Source organism: Lycium barbarum, chromosome 2 (genome assembly GCF_019175385.1).
Source record: "Lycium barbarum isolate Lr01 chromosome 2, ASM1917538v2, whole genome shotgun sequence".
Classification (NCBI taxonomy): Eukaryota; Viridiplantae; Streptophyta; class Magnoliopsida; order Solanales; family Solanaceae; genus Lycium; species Lycium barbarum.
The window spans coordinates 133,584,622-133,600,244 of NC_083338.1; the positions used below are offsets into that span (position 1 = coordinate 133,584,622).

Genomic DNA, 15,623 nt, shown 5'->3' on the forward strand with positions numbered 1-15,623 from the left:
AATAAAAGATTCTTGATTAAGAGAAATACAAAAAATACTTTTTTTAGATGAAACATTTCTTATATAATTTTTATAAAAAAGAACAATTTCTCTCATTTACCAACAATAAGAAACCACACCATGTCCTCTGAAAAGTAAACACAAAAACTGGATGACTGTATTGACCGCTTCTTTATAATACAAAAACAAGAACTGATAAGTTACAAGAATATATACGGACCATAGTGTATTGTTAATTAGACTAAACCACAACTACAGCCAAACAATGCCTCCCTACCTATTTGTTTCCAACAAACAGTATCTCCTCCTAATCCTAAAGAATAAACATACAACAAAGTCAACAATGTCACTAATCGCCTCCATTTAATTTAATGAAAATTAGTTGGATAAAATTACTCTTCAACAAACACTCGTTAAATCTACAATTCTCAGACCCGCTACTTCTCCCTCCGCTACTTTTTCAGTTTTGTTTTTTTTTTCTACTGAAGGATTCCAAATTCATTTTGTATTCTTCAAATTTTCTTATTCTCATGAAACGATTTCATAAATCTCTGAGAAGATTGATGATTTGGTTGATAGGAAAATGAAGAGATGTAAAGTAGCAAATGACTTTGATGGTCCTGGATTTTCTCTGTTGTCTCCAACAAAATCGTTGTTTCTAATCGCGCTTATAATACTGAAAATGATGACTTTTGTACAGCAAAAGAGTTAAGAAAATCATCTGCATAGTTTGTAATTAGAATAGCCAATAAAAAAGAGAATTTACATTTATATTGTTTGACTAATGTGCATTTTGTGTTTCTTTAGCTTCTGTTGTTGTTATATGAAGGTTATGTCATGAGTTGTTTCAAGAATTTACCATTGTTTAGTTGATTTATTCTTGTGTGAATGTGGTATGTTTTGGCCATCCGCCAACATACTCAGCTCATTGACTTAATTAGAACAACTTATGGCCCATGGGCACCATTTGACACTAACTATGAAATACTCTATAACTCTTGCTTTAGAGGCAAAACTTAGCTCAGGACTCTTAAAAATAAAATAAAAAATTATGCTCAATGGTCAACATTGTACACTAACTCATTGTGTCTGGCCTATGAAATATTCTAACTTGTACACTAACTCATTGTATCTGACTTATAAAATATTTTAACTTTTGCCTTAGAGGTAAAACTTAGGTCAGGGACTTTAAAAAAACAATTTATACCCCATGAACAACTCTTTACACTACCTTATTGTGTCTAACTTATCATATACTATATGACCCTTGCCTTAAAGGCAAAACTTAGCTTTGGGACTCTAACTAGAGCAACAACTTATTCCTCATGGATAACATTTAACACTACCTTATTGTGTCTAACTTATGAAATACTCTATACTCTTGCTTTGGAGGCAAGACATTAAAAAACAACTTATGCCCTGTGAGCAACATCGTACACTACCTCATTGTGTTTGACTTATGAAATACTCTATAACTCTCGACTTAGAGATAAAACTTAGCTCAGGGACTTTAATAAAACAACTTATGCTCCACAGACAACATTTTACACTACCTCATTGTGTGTGACTTGCGAAATACTCTATAACTCTTGCCTTAGAGGCAAAACTTAACTCACAGACTTAAAAAAACAACTTATACCCTACTACAAAACTTTACGCTACCTAATTATGTCTAACTTATGAAATACTTCATAAATTTAACCAAGGGTAAACTTAGCTTTGGTACTTTAGAACTACAACTTGTGCCTCATGACAACATTTTACACTATATCATTGTGTCTGATTTATGAAATACTCTATAACTCTTACCTTAGATGTAAAGCTTAGCTCAAGGACTTTAAAAAAAACAACTCATTCTCTATTGACAACACTTTACACTGTCTCATTGTGTCTGACTTACGATATACTCTATAACTCTTGCCCTAGAGACAAACTAAGTTAAGAAACTTTAGAACCCCAACTTATTTCCCATTACGCTGTGTCATTGTGTCTAATTTTTGACATATTCTATATTTTATGTCTTATAGGCAAGACGTTGCTCTTATCGATCTTTCGTTTAACCGAACTTTTATTACATAGGTTCAAAAAAAGATACTCCCTCTGTTCCAATTTATGTGATACACTTTCCTTTTTAGTCAGTTTAAAAAAGAATGATACATTTCTATATTTAGAAATAATTTAACGTAAAACTTACTCTTTTGTCCTTAATCAAACAATTTACGATCACACAAATATCTATGACTTTTTAGACCACAATTTTCAAAAAAAATTCTTTCTTTCTAAAATTTTGTACTGGTCAAATTATATCACATAATTTGAGACAAAGGGAGTAATACTTAGCCACGGTTACCGGACTTATCCTGAAGAGGTTATAAGCGTGCAATTATCTATGTATATATTCGACCAAAATAACTACTTAACTGATTCAAGTGGAATAACACTTGTTTAATCCAAAAGAAGTTCGAGAGAGCTATCTTTCATGGAAGGACACGTATTCCGAATTTCCTCTGCATTTCCATTTACTTCCATAACCAAACACAGCCTTAATCTCTCCAAATCCAACTTCCCCATTTCTCTAAATTTTTCTAACATTCCCAAAATATCATTCAAAGTGGATTCCCAAAATAAAAACGACGTCGTTTTTGACGAGGCTGCATACGAAGCTGAGCGTCACAGGCTCGATGCCGAGGCTCGGAAAGCCATGGCTGAAACATCTGAAAAAGAGACCCAAAATGAAGAAGACCCGAAAGCTTGGAAATGGGTTATTAGAAAACGGGTTTGGGATTTAATGGAAGCCCAAAACATAGCCCAATTTCCAAGACCCGTTCATCATCGTATACCCAATTTTATTGGTGCTTCACTTGCCGCCGATAAGGTTCACCACATTGCATCTTTATGTGTTAAATTAAGTAAAAAAAGTGATCTTTGAGGGAAATTTGGATAAGTAAAGGAAATGGGGTTCATGTGTTAGCTAATTTAATGTTTGACAATATATATATATAGCTATAGTTTAGTGCATAATTACGAAATGTAGCTATAGTTTAGCGCTGTATCAACACATAATCGCGAGTATCAGCTGTATGAGCGCATCTGTATGTCTTTATTAGTGTGTACAGTTGCGCTGCATTAGCTGAATCGCGGGTACTAGCTGGATCAGTGCATGCTGTCTTTTTTTATCAAGGAGAGAAAAAAAAAAATTAACAGCGGATACTGTATCAGCTGAAATCGTGCGAAAAAGCTGTTACGCGCCTGTATTGTGTATTTGCTACAAAACCCAAATGTAGCTACTTTTCATAATTTTTTGAAACTATAGCTATGTATCGTAAATATAGTCTAAATGTTTGTCGCATCGCGTAAATTTTTCTGGTCTGTTTCGTTATTGGCAGTTGAGTGAATTGGAGGAGTTTAAAGTGGCCAAGTGTGTGAAGGTGAATCCAGATACACCACAAAAGCAAGTGAGGTTTCTCACACTTAATGGTTAGTTTTCTTCAACTTATTTTGTTCAAACTTTTGAAGTTTGTTTTTTTCCCATTGTTTTAATGGGATGAATTAGAATGAAAGAAAAAAAAGTAGAGCAAGACTTTTGTATAGTTCTTTTTTTACCATGAATAATGTAGAGTTATTAGCCCTGGATTATAATAGTAGTGTAACTAGTGTTTAAACAAATCATTTTTTATCAAATTCGGAATTTTCTTATCTAGTCTGCAAATTTGTAAACAATATTTTCATGACAGAAATAGATCGTTCTCCAACTTCGTCCAAAAATAGATGAAATAGAAGGTGGTAAAATGGATGCTCGTACTATTTAAAATGATGTAGAGTTTCCTCTTTGTCTAATAATTTGACATTGAGCTACTCATTTCTAGACCATATTCGTTTGCAGGAGGGAAACAGCTATTGACACCACAGCCTCGTCTTAGGACAGGTTTTTTCTCTGTACTTGAATCTAGTATGCTATCTCCTGGTACCATTAAGGAGGCCTGCACTTCTGCTGGAGTTGCTAAATATGGAAGACCAATTGGATTGGAGGAGAAAATAAAGGTGGATTTAATTGTTATTGGCTCAGTTGCTGTTGACCCAAAGACCGGTGCTAGACTTGGCAAGGGAGAGGTGAGCATGTGTCCATTTTTGTATGATTTGGTACTTTCCCCTCATAGTGTAATGTCTGCTCTTAACTTTGTGTGAGCTTTTGTATTCTATAGAATGGTTATATTCAATATTTTTGTATTCTATAGAATGGTTATATTCAATATTACTGTCTTTAAGCTTTTATATTATGTGCCGTTATAACAAATGGATGCACAGGAAGGTCATATTACTATCTAAAAGAAGCATAATCTATGTAATGTCACTGAAGATTTTACTAGTTTCAGATTTTATGATCTCGATATTACTAGTTCTTCTCTATACCGCAGTAGTTATGAGTGACAATACTTATTTTGTTGATTTATGTGTTCGCTTCTGTTGTGTATGAGAGTGTTTCAAGTTTTTCCTTTTGATTTGGATGGTGCTGGCGTTGAAATATGAAGTTAAGATATTTGTGTTAGGATTGGATTGATGAATTTTATGCACATTCTGTTGTAAATTGTGTGAAAAGTTTCAAGGTGTCTAGTAAAAGAAACTATGATTATCTTGATTTCATTTACTTGTTCCCATTATGTTACTTTGGTATGCTGAGGACCAAGTGTTATTTGGAAATCTACCTTGAATTACACCGCTCATTGTCTGTAGGGATTTGCTGAACTTGAATATGGCATGCTAAGATACATGGGGGCCATAGATGACTCAACACCAGTTGTCACATCTGGTGCGTCCCTCTAAAGTCACCCTTCTTCATCAAAGTATAACCTTTCGTACTCTTAATATGCAAACCTTGCTTGTTGGTTGACAAAAGAACTAATTTTTCTAGTTAAAACTATGGAAGTATTGTTTCAACAATTCTCACATTTGCTAAATTGATCTTCATTCTCTATGGATGGCTTCCTCAGTGCACGACGAACAGCTGGTAGATGACATTCCTTTTGACAAGCTATTGATCCATGATGTGCCGGTTGACATCATATGTACTCCAACTCGGGTCATTTTTACAAACACATCCATCCCAAAGCCTCAAGGTTAGTGAAATCCATATGTATAATTGCCATCACCAGTACCTGAAATCTCTTCTTGTATGTGTTCATTGTCCTTGTCCGTGCTTTTTTCTTTTTTCCCTTTTTGTTTCTCGTCTTTGGAGCTTTTCACTTAAACTTGGTCGGCCAGTAACTTGAAACTAAAGAGACTAAGAGGATTGCAGCTGGCTAACCTTTCTGATGTACCTTGCAGGGATATATTGGGAGAAGCTCTCACCTGAAAAGCTTAGTCAAATTCGAATACTGAGGCAGCTGAAAAGTAAAATTGAACAAGAAACCGGACAAAAGCTTCCAACTGGCCCTTCTGAGAAACTACCTCCAACTGCCCGACGCAAGTTTGACAGGCAGTAAATTGTCATGTGGCTTTGTGTAATTTTCATGTATCTATATTAGGTCCAAAGCATACAAGCAAACTGTAAAGTCATCTAATACAGTAGCTAATATTGACATACGTTGCAATGGTGATGTAAAAAAAAATGTTCTTGTAAGGGAAAACTTTTATTTTCAAATACCAAACGAATTGTTAGCTACTAAATCATCTTAGTATCTAGCAAGTGAACTAAAAGCCTAACTTTAGATTCATTGAATATGCTCAATTCGGTATCACCAAAATTAAAAAAATGGAACTTGTCAACTTAAAAATATGTTTGATAAAAAACTATGGTATTATCACAATGACAATATTCCCTTGACAACCTTTTTTTCTCATTTGCCTTCACAAACAAATGCGGTTTTCAGTTCTCACGAGTAGCATAACATAGTTTTTTTCATAAAATAAAGAGAGTCTTCCAGAAACAGCCTCCCTACCTAAGGTGGGGGTAAGGTCTGCGTACACTCTACCCTCCCCAGACCCCACGTTGTGGGATTAACTGGGTATGTTGTTGTTGTACTTAAGTACGTCAGCAGCAAAAAAAAAAAAAAACAAATTATTGATTTCAACTGGGTGAAAGTTCAGCAATTTGATTTATCGCACTAGCTCATGAAAATTTACTAACTGTGCCAATTTTTTATTCCTATTCTAGTAATCTTTTTTTTTTTTAATCCCTCCCCTTGTTATCTCCGATGTTAAAAATGGCTAGGGGGAAAAGATGAAAAATTAGCGCTAGAAGGAGGGCTTGAACCTCCGACCTTGTGGTTAACAGCCACACGCTCTAACCAACTGAGCTATTCCAGCTGCTTGTCATTCATTGCTAATTATATTTATTTGATTTGACGTAGCTAGATGACTACAACACAAACTACATTTCTGATTAGAGCATCCATAGCCCATTGACTGCGTCATACAAGTATCTTAATTCTCCTGCTTCCAGCAACTGAGATTTACCTTTTAGTGTCTCATCCTTGTGCAATAAAAATGTCCGACTTGTGCCGGAATATATTATTCTTGATTAAGGGAAGTATAAAAAAGTATTTCCTTAGATGAAACAGCTCTTATAATTTATTTATTTATTTGAAAAAAGGAAAGGATATTCTCCCATTAATCCAAGTATCCAACGATAAGAAACCACGCCAAGTCCTCTGAAAAGTAATCACAAAAGTCGATGACTGTATTGACCGCTTCTTTATATTTTATAATAGAAAAACAAGAACTCATAAGTTACAAGAATATACACGGACCATGGTGAAATGTTAATTAGAGTAAACCAACTACAGCCAAACAATGCCTCACTACCTATTTGTTTCCAACAAACAGTATCTCCTCCTTCTAATCCTAAAGAATAAACATACAACAAAGTCACCAATGTCACTAATCACTTCAGGTATGTTGAAACATTAAGCAAACATAGAAGACCTCGAACATAATAAACGTGACTTTCCTCAAAAGCAAAATTATGGTAGCTTAGTGCAAATCGTAAGCACGAGAGATGAGGATTCTGTTTACTTCAACATTCTGTTTAGAGGGATCCGGTCGTTCTGTCTTGGGATCCTTTCTATAGGAGAAATCACCTGCGGCATTGACATTCCCACAGAGATGATGATCTCTGGAAAAAAAAAAGGAAGAAGAGAGTATTACAATGCAGGATTCTATCAAGTGCAATAAACCAAGAAAGGAGAACTTCATGTTGTAGTAAATACACGAGCATAACGTATGCTGTTACAGTGTATGCAGCAGCAAAATGTTAAACAAGCTCCATTCTTATATGGATTTTTTTTCTGTTCTACTGCTGGCGTATCATCTGTGAGGTGAATCCGTGAATGGACTGGTTTGGAAAAGCTACACACTATATTAATTGGTGTGTCAAATGACTGATAAGCTTGTCCAACGGTCCATGGTGGACAAAGAAACCATATAATGTAAAGAACTTCAGTCAAGGTAACTCCTGCTGTAGGGCCTGTCACTTCAAAAGCTAGCTCATGAGGTGAGCATTGCCCAAGACTATACAAAGGAGACAACCTCATTCTCTCAACCTACGTGGGGCACTCAACGAGCAGAATGTTATCCGCAAGACAAGGCATCATTGACTGGCATCCCTCAGAATCTCAATTAAAAAGCTCCTCTTTATCCGCAAGACAAGGCATCATTGACTGGCATCCCTCAGAATCTCAATTAAAAAGCTTCTCTTTATACTCCAAACATATAATTTTACCTTAAAAGATCACGACCAACACATATCAGCAAGTACATCGAAATGGAAAATAAAACTAAGTTTTAATTACAAACGATATTTCCTTTGTCCGACAAGGCTTTACCCAAGGAGAAAAAATATAGACCAAGCTTGACCGGACATGATTGGTCAATTTGATTGGTGAAATACAAAGAATAAAGAAAAAGATGGTAAACCACTGCTCAAATGACCAAACATCTCCATTGACAACAAAAATAGAAATGATGATACTGAAGCCAAGTAACGCGGCGTATCTGAATTGCAAATGTAAATATTCATGATAACAATCACTTAAAAAAGTGAAAGATACATTAATTAATGAATTGCAAGGCAGAGAAGTAGGATTAGAACACACCTATGCCTTCTCGTACGGACAAATTTGGCCTGATGATATCATTGGAATTAACCAGAAATACATCCCCTATGTACAAATGATTTGTAGGGACAAAAATGCTGCACAACTCTTCATCCCCATGATCTCTCTGCAACAAATCAAAAGCTAAGAGCATAAGTTTAATGATCAGAGAAACAAGAAAAGCAGGGACTAGCAGGAAGTAAATAAGAAGGATTATGGTAATAGGCCTAAGGTAGGGTATCTCCAAGATAAGTACAATATTTTTTTAAAAAAATTGAAACTGGTAACTTTAAGATAAGTCCAATTTTAGTCTGCTTTGTTGTCTTTTCCCCCCAGAGAAATGGAAAGCTGGGGGAGGGAGTGGGAGAGTAGAAATTTTAGTCAAAATTATCTAAATTCAATATATATGATATATATGCATCTATAACATATATCTTAAGGGTAAGAAATGCGAAATCAGTAGGACAACGACATTCATATGAATCTCTAGCTTAAAGTACAAACTTTCTGTCACCCATGGCAATTGAAATCAAATCAATGGGATAAGCGCTTCGTCCTTATAATTCTTAAATGTACGGCACTCCACTATATTGGTACAAGAAGGATTATGGAAATAGGGCTAAGGTAGAGTATCTCCAAGATAAGTCCAATTTTAGTCTGCTTTGTCCCCCCCCCCCCCCCCCCCCCCCCCAAGAGAAATGGAATGCAGGGAGCGGAAGAGTACAAATTGTAGTCAAAATTGTTTAAATTCAATATCTATGATATATATATGCATCTATAACATATATCTTACAGGGTAATAAAGGCATTTGGAATCGGTAGAAGGACAACGACATTCATATGGATCTCTAGCTTAAAGTCCAAACTTTTTGTCACCCATGGCAATTGAAATGAAATCAATGGGATAAATGCTTCATCCTTATAATTCTTAAATGTAATGCACTCCACTATGTTGGTAAAAGGGGAGGAAACGCAAAGGGGAATGGACATAACTATAATTCTTCCTTTCAACAGGGTGTTTATCATACCACTAATGTTGTTTGGCACATCCGGAAATGAAGTAAATGACATATACTTCCTCTTTTTTTCGCCTAACTTGAAGGGATAGTATATAAGCAGAGCCCCTTCCCTTCTTCTCTGTCTTTGAATTCATAAACATATGATGAAAAGACCCATACACAGCTCCTATACTTCGTCTTTTCATCCCAATCCAACATAATGAGCCATAGCAGACAATATGTTGCACAGATATCTAATCAACCAATTATTATCAAATAACTTCAAGTCGAAATTTAACTTTGTTTTAAGGTACACATCTTGTTTTCCCTTTTTTGTAGTGTAAACATTTTTATGGAGAATGGTGAACAGTCAAATTCAGATGGGACCAACGGCATTTGAAGAGTAAGAATCAATTTTTTTTACTACTCGTATAAGAATATGGAAAGAGTATATAAAGCTAGAACACAAGTTTGTGTAAGGCATGGCCAAAAGAATAACAAAAAGAAAATTTTAACAACACATCAACCAATCAGAAAATGAAGACAAGAAGCTACACATGCAACAGCACAAGTCTGCCCTGAACTCCAGACCACCCCGCAATAGTGTATTAACGCAAATCCCCCCCGAAGACCAAAACACAGAACGGGCAGCCCGACATTTTCCCTCCAGATGACCATCTCTATATAAAAAGTTTGTAAGCTCCAACAGGTTTTACGCATAATCTAAAGTTCAAAAAGTATCAGAAATGGACATGGGACCTAAAAAGGATGTTTTTCGTGCAACGGACTAAAGTTGTACAAAAACAATAGGTTGCGACTATTTAAGTAAAAATAAATACATTCAGGATAGTCCAATGGAAGTTTTTTTGATATAGGATATTATGATGAAAGTACCTGGAGTGTTACTGAAGATGTTATGAAACCAATCGCATATTCACCAATTCGGGGATGACGAATTATAGCAACTTCCTTGAAAGCATTGGTGTTTTGGTCTGTATTAAAAACCAGCCAAAGAAATCAAATAAGTCCTATAAACCCAGCAAGATACGACATATAAGAACCACAACAATTCAACTGAATCTCATCTTCACTTATCACACATATAACCGGTAATAGGTATGTTAAAAACTTAGACACCCATCAAATCAAGATGCATAAATTGTTGGGAAATAAATCAAAAGTCCAAATAAAACTCACGAACACTATGTACCCAAGAACAGGCTTTGTTATTTGGTTCTGATGTGCTTCCACATTCTAATGCATTTAAACAGAGTAATATCCTAATGTCCTTCCACTGTTAATGCAAACATCAACACCAAATGAAAAAATGAACAGCCATGTGCTTCAGGCATAATATGCTTCTATTGTTACCAGTTGAGGTAGATCACTTGGACCAGTTGATTGAAACAAGATAGTTTTGGTCCTAAAAAGTAAACCAGATTAGATTAAATTTTCCCCAATCTTCAGGTAATATCGAAAAAACAATCAATGAAACCGGAAAAACTGTCATTTTTTCCTAAAAGCATTACGTCAAGGTGATTGAAAAGGATTTCGAAGATCATTTTAGCAGAGCAAAATCTGCATTCAAAATATCTATATCTCATTAAATACCTCATCATTAGGAAATTAAAAGCTCCCAACCAAACAGTAATTATTACCTGGTGAAATAGCAGAACTAATTTGCTTGGATGCAGAGTATAAATGCTTGACAAAGGGCATTCTCTTTATAAACCATTCCCCTATCCAGAAAACTGTTGAACCCAGCCATGATGAAGCAAAAATGCCGACAAAGAATATGAAGGTTATTGATGTGACAAATCCAAGGCCTGTCAGTACAAAGGAAGCACTTATAAATTTACCAGCTACAAAGGCTTTTATTGAAGACGCGGAATATGATGCTGCTAATAGTTTACCAAAAATATCACTACTATCAACATGATAAATGCATCAAAAGTTACTACAGCAATGGGAAAAAAATCCTGCAATGCCAAAGTGACGTACCAAATATGTCAATACCAAGTCTTTCATATATGGGGCTGAAGAAACCATCAACAAATTGAATAAACCACCAAGTGATGAAAAATGTAACAGCCACGGGGAAGAGGACCACACTGAAAAAAGGCAATATCCACCAAAAATTAGTATATAAAGATTCACAGAAGACAAAGGAAGTAGGCACCAACGTACTAGAGATACTGATAGAAAGAAAGGACGGGGGACCATGAATGGTACTTCTCGATCCTGTCTCCAAGGGACAGGACACTGAGAAAGCAAGAGTATCCCACAAGCCAACAAAAGTACATTTTCTTTGTCTAAGTAGTTGATAAAGCAAAAGCAAAGTTTAGGGATTTTGAGATAAGCTCCCCACCATCCAGTCATGAACTTCTTTGACACCCAACTTTGAAGAACAGCATAGCAAGCCTGATCAAATAAATGCCAGAATTAGTACCGTCAATATGAAGATATGGAAATTTGAGTTTTTGCGCAGTGACGAAAATAGAAAGGAACAAACATGGTATTTGTTCACGAAACCTCGGATGTTAGTGAATCAATATTTACAGGTACTTTGGACTATTGGAGTTCAAGGACGAATTATTACAGTATTACTTTTAGAACTCTATATCACAATTCTTCAACAATTTTCTTTGTGATGCCAAACCAATTTCCTTGCTTAATAGTTCTCTCAATAAATCATTTGCCAGAAGATCCAAACAAAGAATAGCTCAGTACTTGTGTGTAGTAGTCAAACCAATTAGTTCAACTCTCTGTTGTTAAGAAAGGAACAAAATTTACCTTATCAATGAGAAATGATCAGTACTTTTAGGAATGAAGAGCTGGCAAAAAATTGAAAAAGTAATACTTTTGGTCAAACTTCAGAGATTTATGAAATTGTTGCACAATGTGATACTAGAGATTTTGTTGAGTTAAGCTCTATCTAACTAGTTTCTTTTTCTTTGACAAGAAATTAGTTGATTAGAGTACCAAAGGACTTTTTTTTATAAGAGTAGCTTTTATTTATTAACCAGCAGCAAAAGGATAATGCTGGGGGAAAGTTACAACCAAAAGAGTGAGGCCATTACAAGGTGTGTATTGAGATACAGAAATCAATGATGGAAGCACTATAATTTCATTAGAGTACAAACGAATTTGACAGTCAAAACTTGTTTATCTTTGAAATTTCCAAGCAATATCCTGCTGTTATGCTTTGATTTACTGCTTCCTGGATTCATTTGTTTAGTAATTTTATGTGGATGAACTTTCAATATCAATCAACTAACTCATCAAAGAAAAATATCAACCAATTATGCCTCAATCCCAAATCAACCCAAGGTAGCTATTTCTGAAGGATCAGAAAATACTAAACAGAAGTTCAAAATGAATTGTATTTTTTTTTTTTGTTTCACTTTTGGTGTAAAGAAGCTTTAGTACAAGATATGGAGTCTCTAGTTGATCTCATAGGGTCCCTGTAACTGGTACAAGACCAGGTTTTTGGTTTTTGTTTTTTGGGTTTTCTCTTTTGGAAGTGTTGTAACTAGGGCCTATATCTCTCAGCACTATCTTAGTGCTGAGAAAAAAGGTCCTCTATATCCTTTCCTCTCTAGTCAAGTTCATTTCGTTCCAATACTAAATTAAGAGTTCTCTAATCTCACACTTCTCTTTACACGGATAAATAGTTTAATTCCAACTAACCGATATTGCTGATATCGATCATTTTCTTTCCTTCCATTATATTCTGTTCTTAGCTTTTAAATTTGCTTGATCCAAGACTCCTAAGACATTTTGAGACTACTTCCTTCAATCTGATTTTAGGTCTACCTCGTCCACCAAGATTGGACTTTTCATATTCCCCCCAAATATAGAAATTCATTCAACTGCTACAAACCAGGAAAATAGAACAAAGAATCCGTAACAAACCTATATCTATAGCTTAGCCATTAATACCCATAACTTAATTCTCATGATTCCAACCCTCAGTTTTAAATCGTATAAAAATTGCTTCTTTTATCCCACTATCTTTAAGTTAGTGAACATCCTCTATCCCATACCACTAACCACAGCTCACTTACATAATAAGAAGAGAGCCATACTAGTTCGGACTTTACTACGATTTTATTTATCTTAGCCAAACGAAAAAAGCATCCAAAAACCTTTAAATGATCTCATTCAGATACATTTCAAAAGTCCTTTCAAGTAGCTTCAAATGCCAATTACATGTGTATATAAATGCACAGCTTTTCTTCACTCATCACCCACAAATTTTCATGGCCATCAACAGCTTAGAATATTACTCCCTTTGTCCCAATTCAAGTGACGCTTTTCGCTTTTCGAGATTCAAATTATGTTAACTTGGACCAATATTATAAAAAAAGTATTTTCTTTATCATATTGACGTGAGACGAATTGCAACTTACACAGTACTTTTCATATACTATTTGAATAATCTAAATTTTAATTATAAACCATTGAGTTGATCTAGTCCAATTTAGCTACTCAAATTGGGGCGGACAGAGTATCATATTTTATTTTATTTTCAAATCAATGTGAGTATGATAATGAGATGCCAAAACAAGTAGACCTAGAGTTTAAGCAAGTTGGATCTGCTAATCTAAACAGTAAATGAAATGAAGAGACCTTGCGAGTAGAGGAATTAGGGGAAGAAGGAGGGGATTTGACAGGATCTTCCGGATCTTCTTGTAGCGGCGAACTTGACGTTGACTCTTTCTTGTCCTCCGCCATTGAAGAGAATTCAGGGATTTTTTTTTCTCAGATATTGGTGGGGTTTGTTACAAATTGATTGCTCTTACTGCGTGCTGTCGGGGATACCAAAAACAATTTTTTTTCAATTATAAAATGCTTAACACATAGCCTGATAGCCAGCTATTAAATTTGTCAAAATATTTCATTTAGGCAATTGAATTAAAAAAAAAAAAAATCAATTGAACGCCTTGATTTTTAATAAATTATTTCTGTTAGACACTTTCACTGTAAAATTTTGGAAAAAATTTCATTCGTTTATTAGGTAATCAAGTTAATTATATAAAATATGTCATTTTTTTAAATTATATTATCAACCTCAAGTATAAAATATATGGAGATTTTACGGCTTATTGAGGCGAATGCGTATAATTAAAAGAGATGATATATTTTATGTGGTTAACAAATATGTGATTAAATTAACTATCTAATAGACGTTTGAAAACATATGCAATTCTTTTTTCTATAATTTAAACTGAAAGTGTTTATTTGGAACACTTTATTAGAAGTTTAGGTGTTCAATTGAAACCAATCTTAATTTGTATGTCTAAATGGAATATCGTGGCAAATTTAAGGGGCTGCCTATGTATAACTATGAAATAAAAATAATGTGAATTGCGGCACTGTTGTTATATTTGTATAATACAACTTTGCTTCCAAAAGTTTTCTGTTATTCATCTTGATTTTTCGGGTTCAAGAAACAGGAAGAAAAAAGAGATGACGGTTAATACAAATTATTTTTCTTAATTTGTGGGTTGAACTTGATGCAACGCAAAATTTTGAATTTTCAATATTGAAATTTAAGTTTGTGGCTTTCGAATATGATGATTAAGGACCATTTATTTTGTATTTAACAGAGATTTGAATATGATAAAATTCATAGTATTAGGTATTCATTTTTATGTGTTATTTAAAACATAGGCAATCTATTTAAAGTATTTTAATAATAAACTTTAGTTTGAAAGGGAAACTTCATGCTAAACGAGCGTTGTTGTTGCTGCTTCTTTAGGCTCCTCTTCACGGTGAATGGTAAATAATAAAATCTGACAATAATAATAACAATCTTTTTAGAAAATAAAATACTGAAACCAATTGTGTACTTTAGGGGGAAAAAAGAATCCTTTCTATAGTGTTGGGCTACTGTTGTTCTCCTCCTCATGATTTGGATTTGGTACATGAATTACGAAAGAGTGAAGCTTTTATGGCTATGTGTGGAATAGCTTGGGAGCCCCAGTACTTAACCATTTTTATCATGTCGGTATTCATACTTACGAGTTTACCAACTAAATTCCTCAACTCAATTAAAACAAATATTTTAAACCCCTCTGAGACTGAGCTTATGTGGCAACTTGATGGCTGAGTTGGACAAAGTGTGTGAGTTTCACTTGAATAAGAAGCATGAATATAAAGACTTGACTAATACATGACCAAAAAAAAAACCCTTTCTCCATGCCCTCCCCTTTCGTCATCTTCCAGATTTCACAGCAACATATTTCCATTGTAGATTCAAAGAGCTTTTGTTTCTTCAATTCTTAACATAACCGCCACAGGATTTTCCTTCTCCACCACTTTGTACATAATATAATCATTCAATCCTAAATAACAAATACTTCCCCAATTTTCATATGTCTATCACATATGTATCATGTTCACGCAAAAACACATATTCAAGACCCTGTTAACCAAAAATTCATAACAAAATACTGAATCAAAAGACGAAAATCTTCAAAATTATCTAAACCTTCAATTTATCTCTTCAACGACATTAAATCAAAATCTA

The 15,623-nt window shown here is 34.5% G+C and overlaps 2 protein-coding genes and 1 non-coding gene across 4 annotated transcripts; 1 reads left to right on the plus strand and 2 right to left on the minus strand.

Annotated features, from left to right (window-relative positions):
- The first annotated feature begins 2,407 nt into the window (after positions 1–2,407).
- LOC132627347 (5-formyltetrahydrofolate cyclo-ligase-like protein COG0212) lies at positions 2,408–5,664 on the plus strand. Its single transcript, XM_060342644.1, has 6 exons — positions 2,408–2,875; positions 3,387–3,477; positions 3,884–4,110; positions 4,732–4,807; positions 4,989–5,114; positions 5,323–5,664. Exons 1-6 carry the CDS (start codon positions 2,480–2,482, stop codon positions 5,478–5,480), a joined length of 1,074 nt encoding a protein of 357 aa, XP_060198627.1. The 5' UTR covers positions 2,408–2,479; the 3' UTR covers positions 5,481–5,664.
- A 565-nt stretch (positions 5,665–6,229) lies between these two features.
- On the minus strand, positions 6,230–6,303 carry TRNAN-GUU (transfer RNA asparagine (anticodon GUU)). The gene has a single exon. It is a non-coding gene; the product is annotated as a tRNA-Asn (tRNA).
- A 352-nt stretch (positions 6,304–6,655) lies between these two features.
- On the minus strand, positions 6,656–13,929 carry LOC132627348 (protein LIKE COV 2-like). 2 transcript variants are annotated; one of them, XM_060342645.1, is made up of 7 exons: positions 13,721–13,928; positions 11,457–11,509; positions 11,090–11,199; positions 10,747–10,914; positions 9,983–10,080; positions 8,091–8,217; positions 6,656–7,111 (listed from the first exon to the last, which is right to left on the minus strand). In XM_060342645.1, the coding sequence occupies exons 1-7, from the start codon at positions 13,823–13,825 to the stop codon at positions 7,008–7,010; spliced, it is 765 nt and encodes a 254-aa protein (XP_060198628.1). In that variant the 5' UTR covers positions 13,826–13,928; the 3' UTR covers positions 6,656–7,007. The 2 variants fall into 2 exon arrangements, with proteins under 2 accessions (XP_060198628.1, XP_060198629.1); XM_060342646.1 differs by lacking the exon at positions 6,656–7,111 and adding an exon at positions 7,306–7,717 and having other exon boundaries at positions 13,721–13,929.
- Between the last annotated feature and the right edge of the window lie 1,694 nt (positions 13,930–15,623).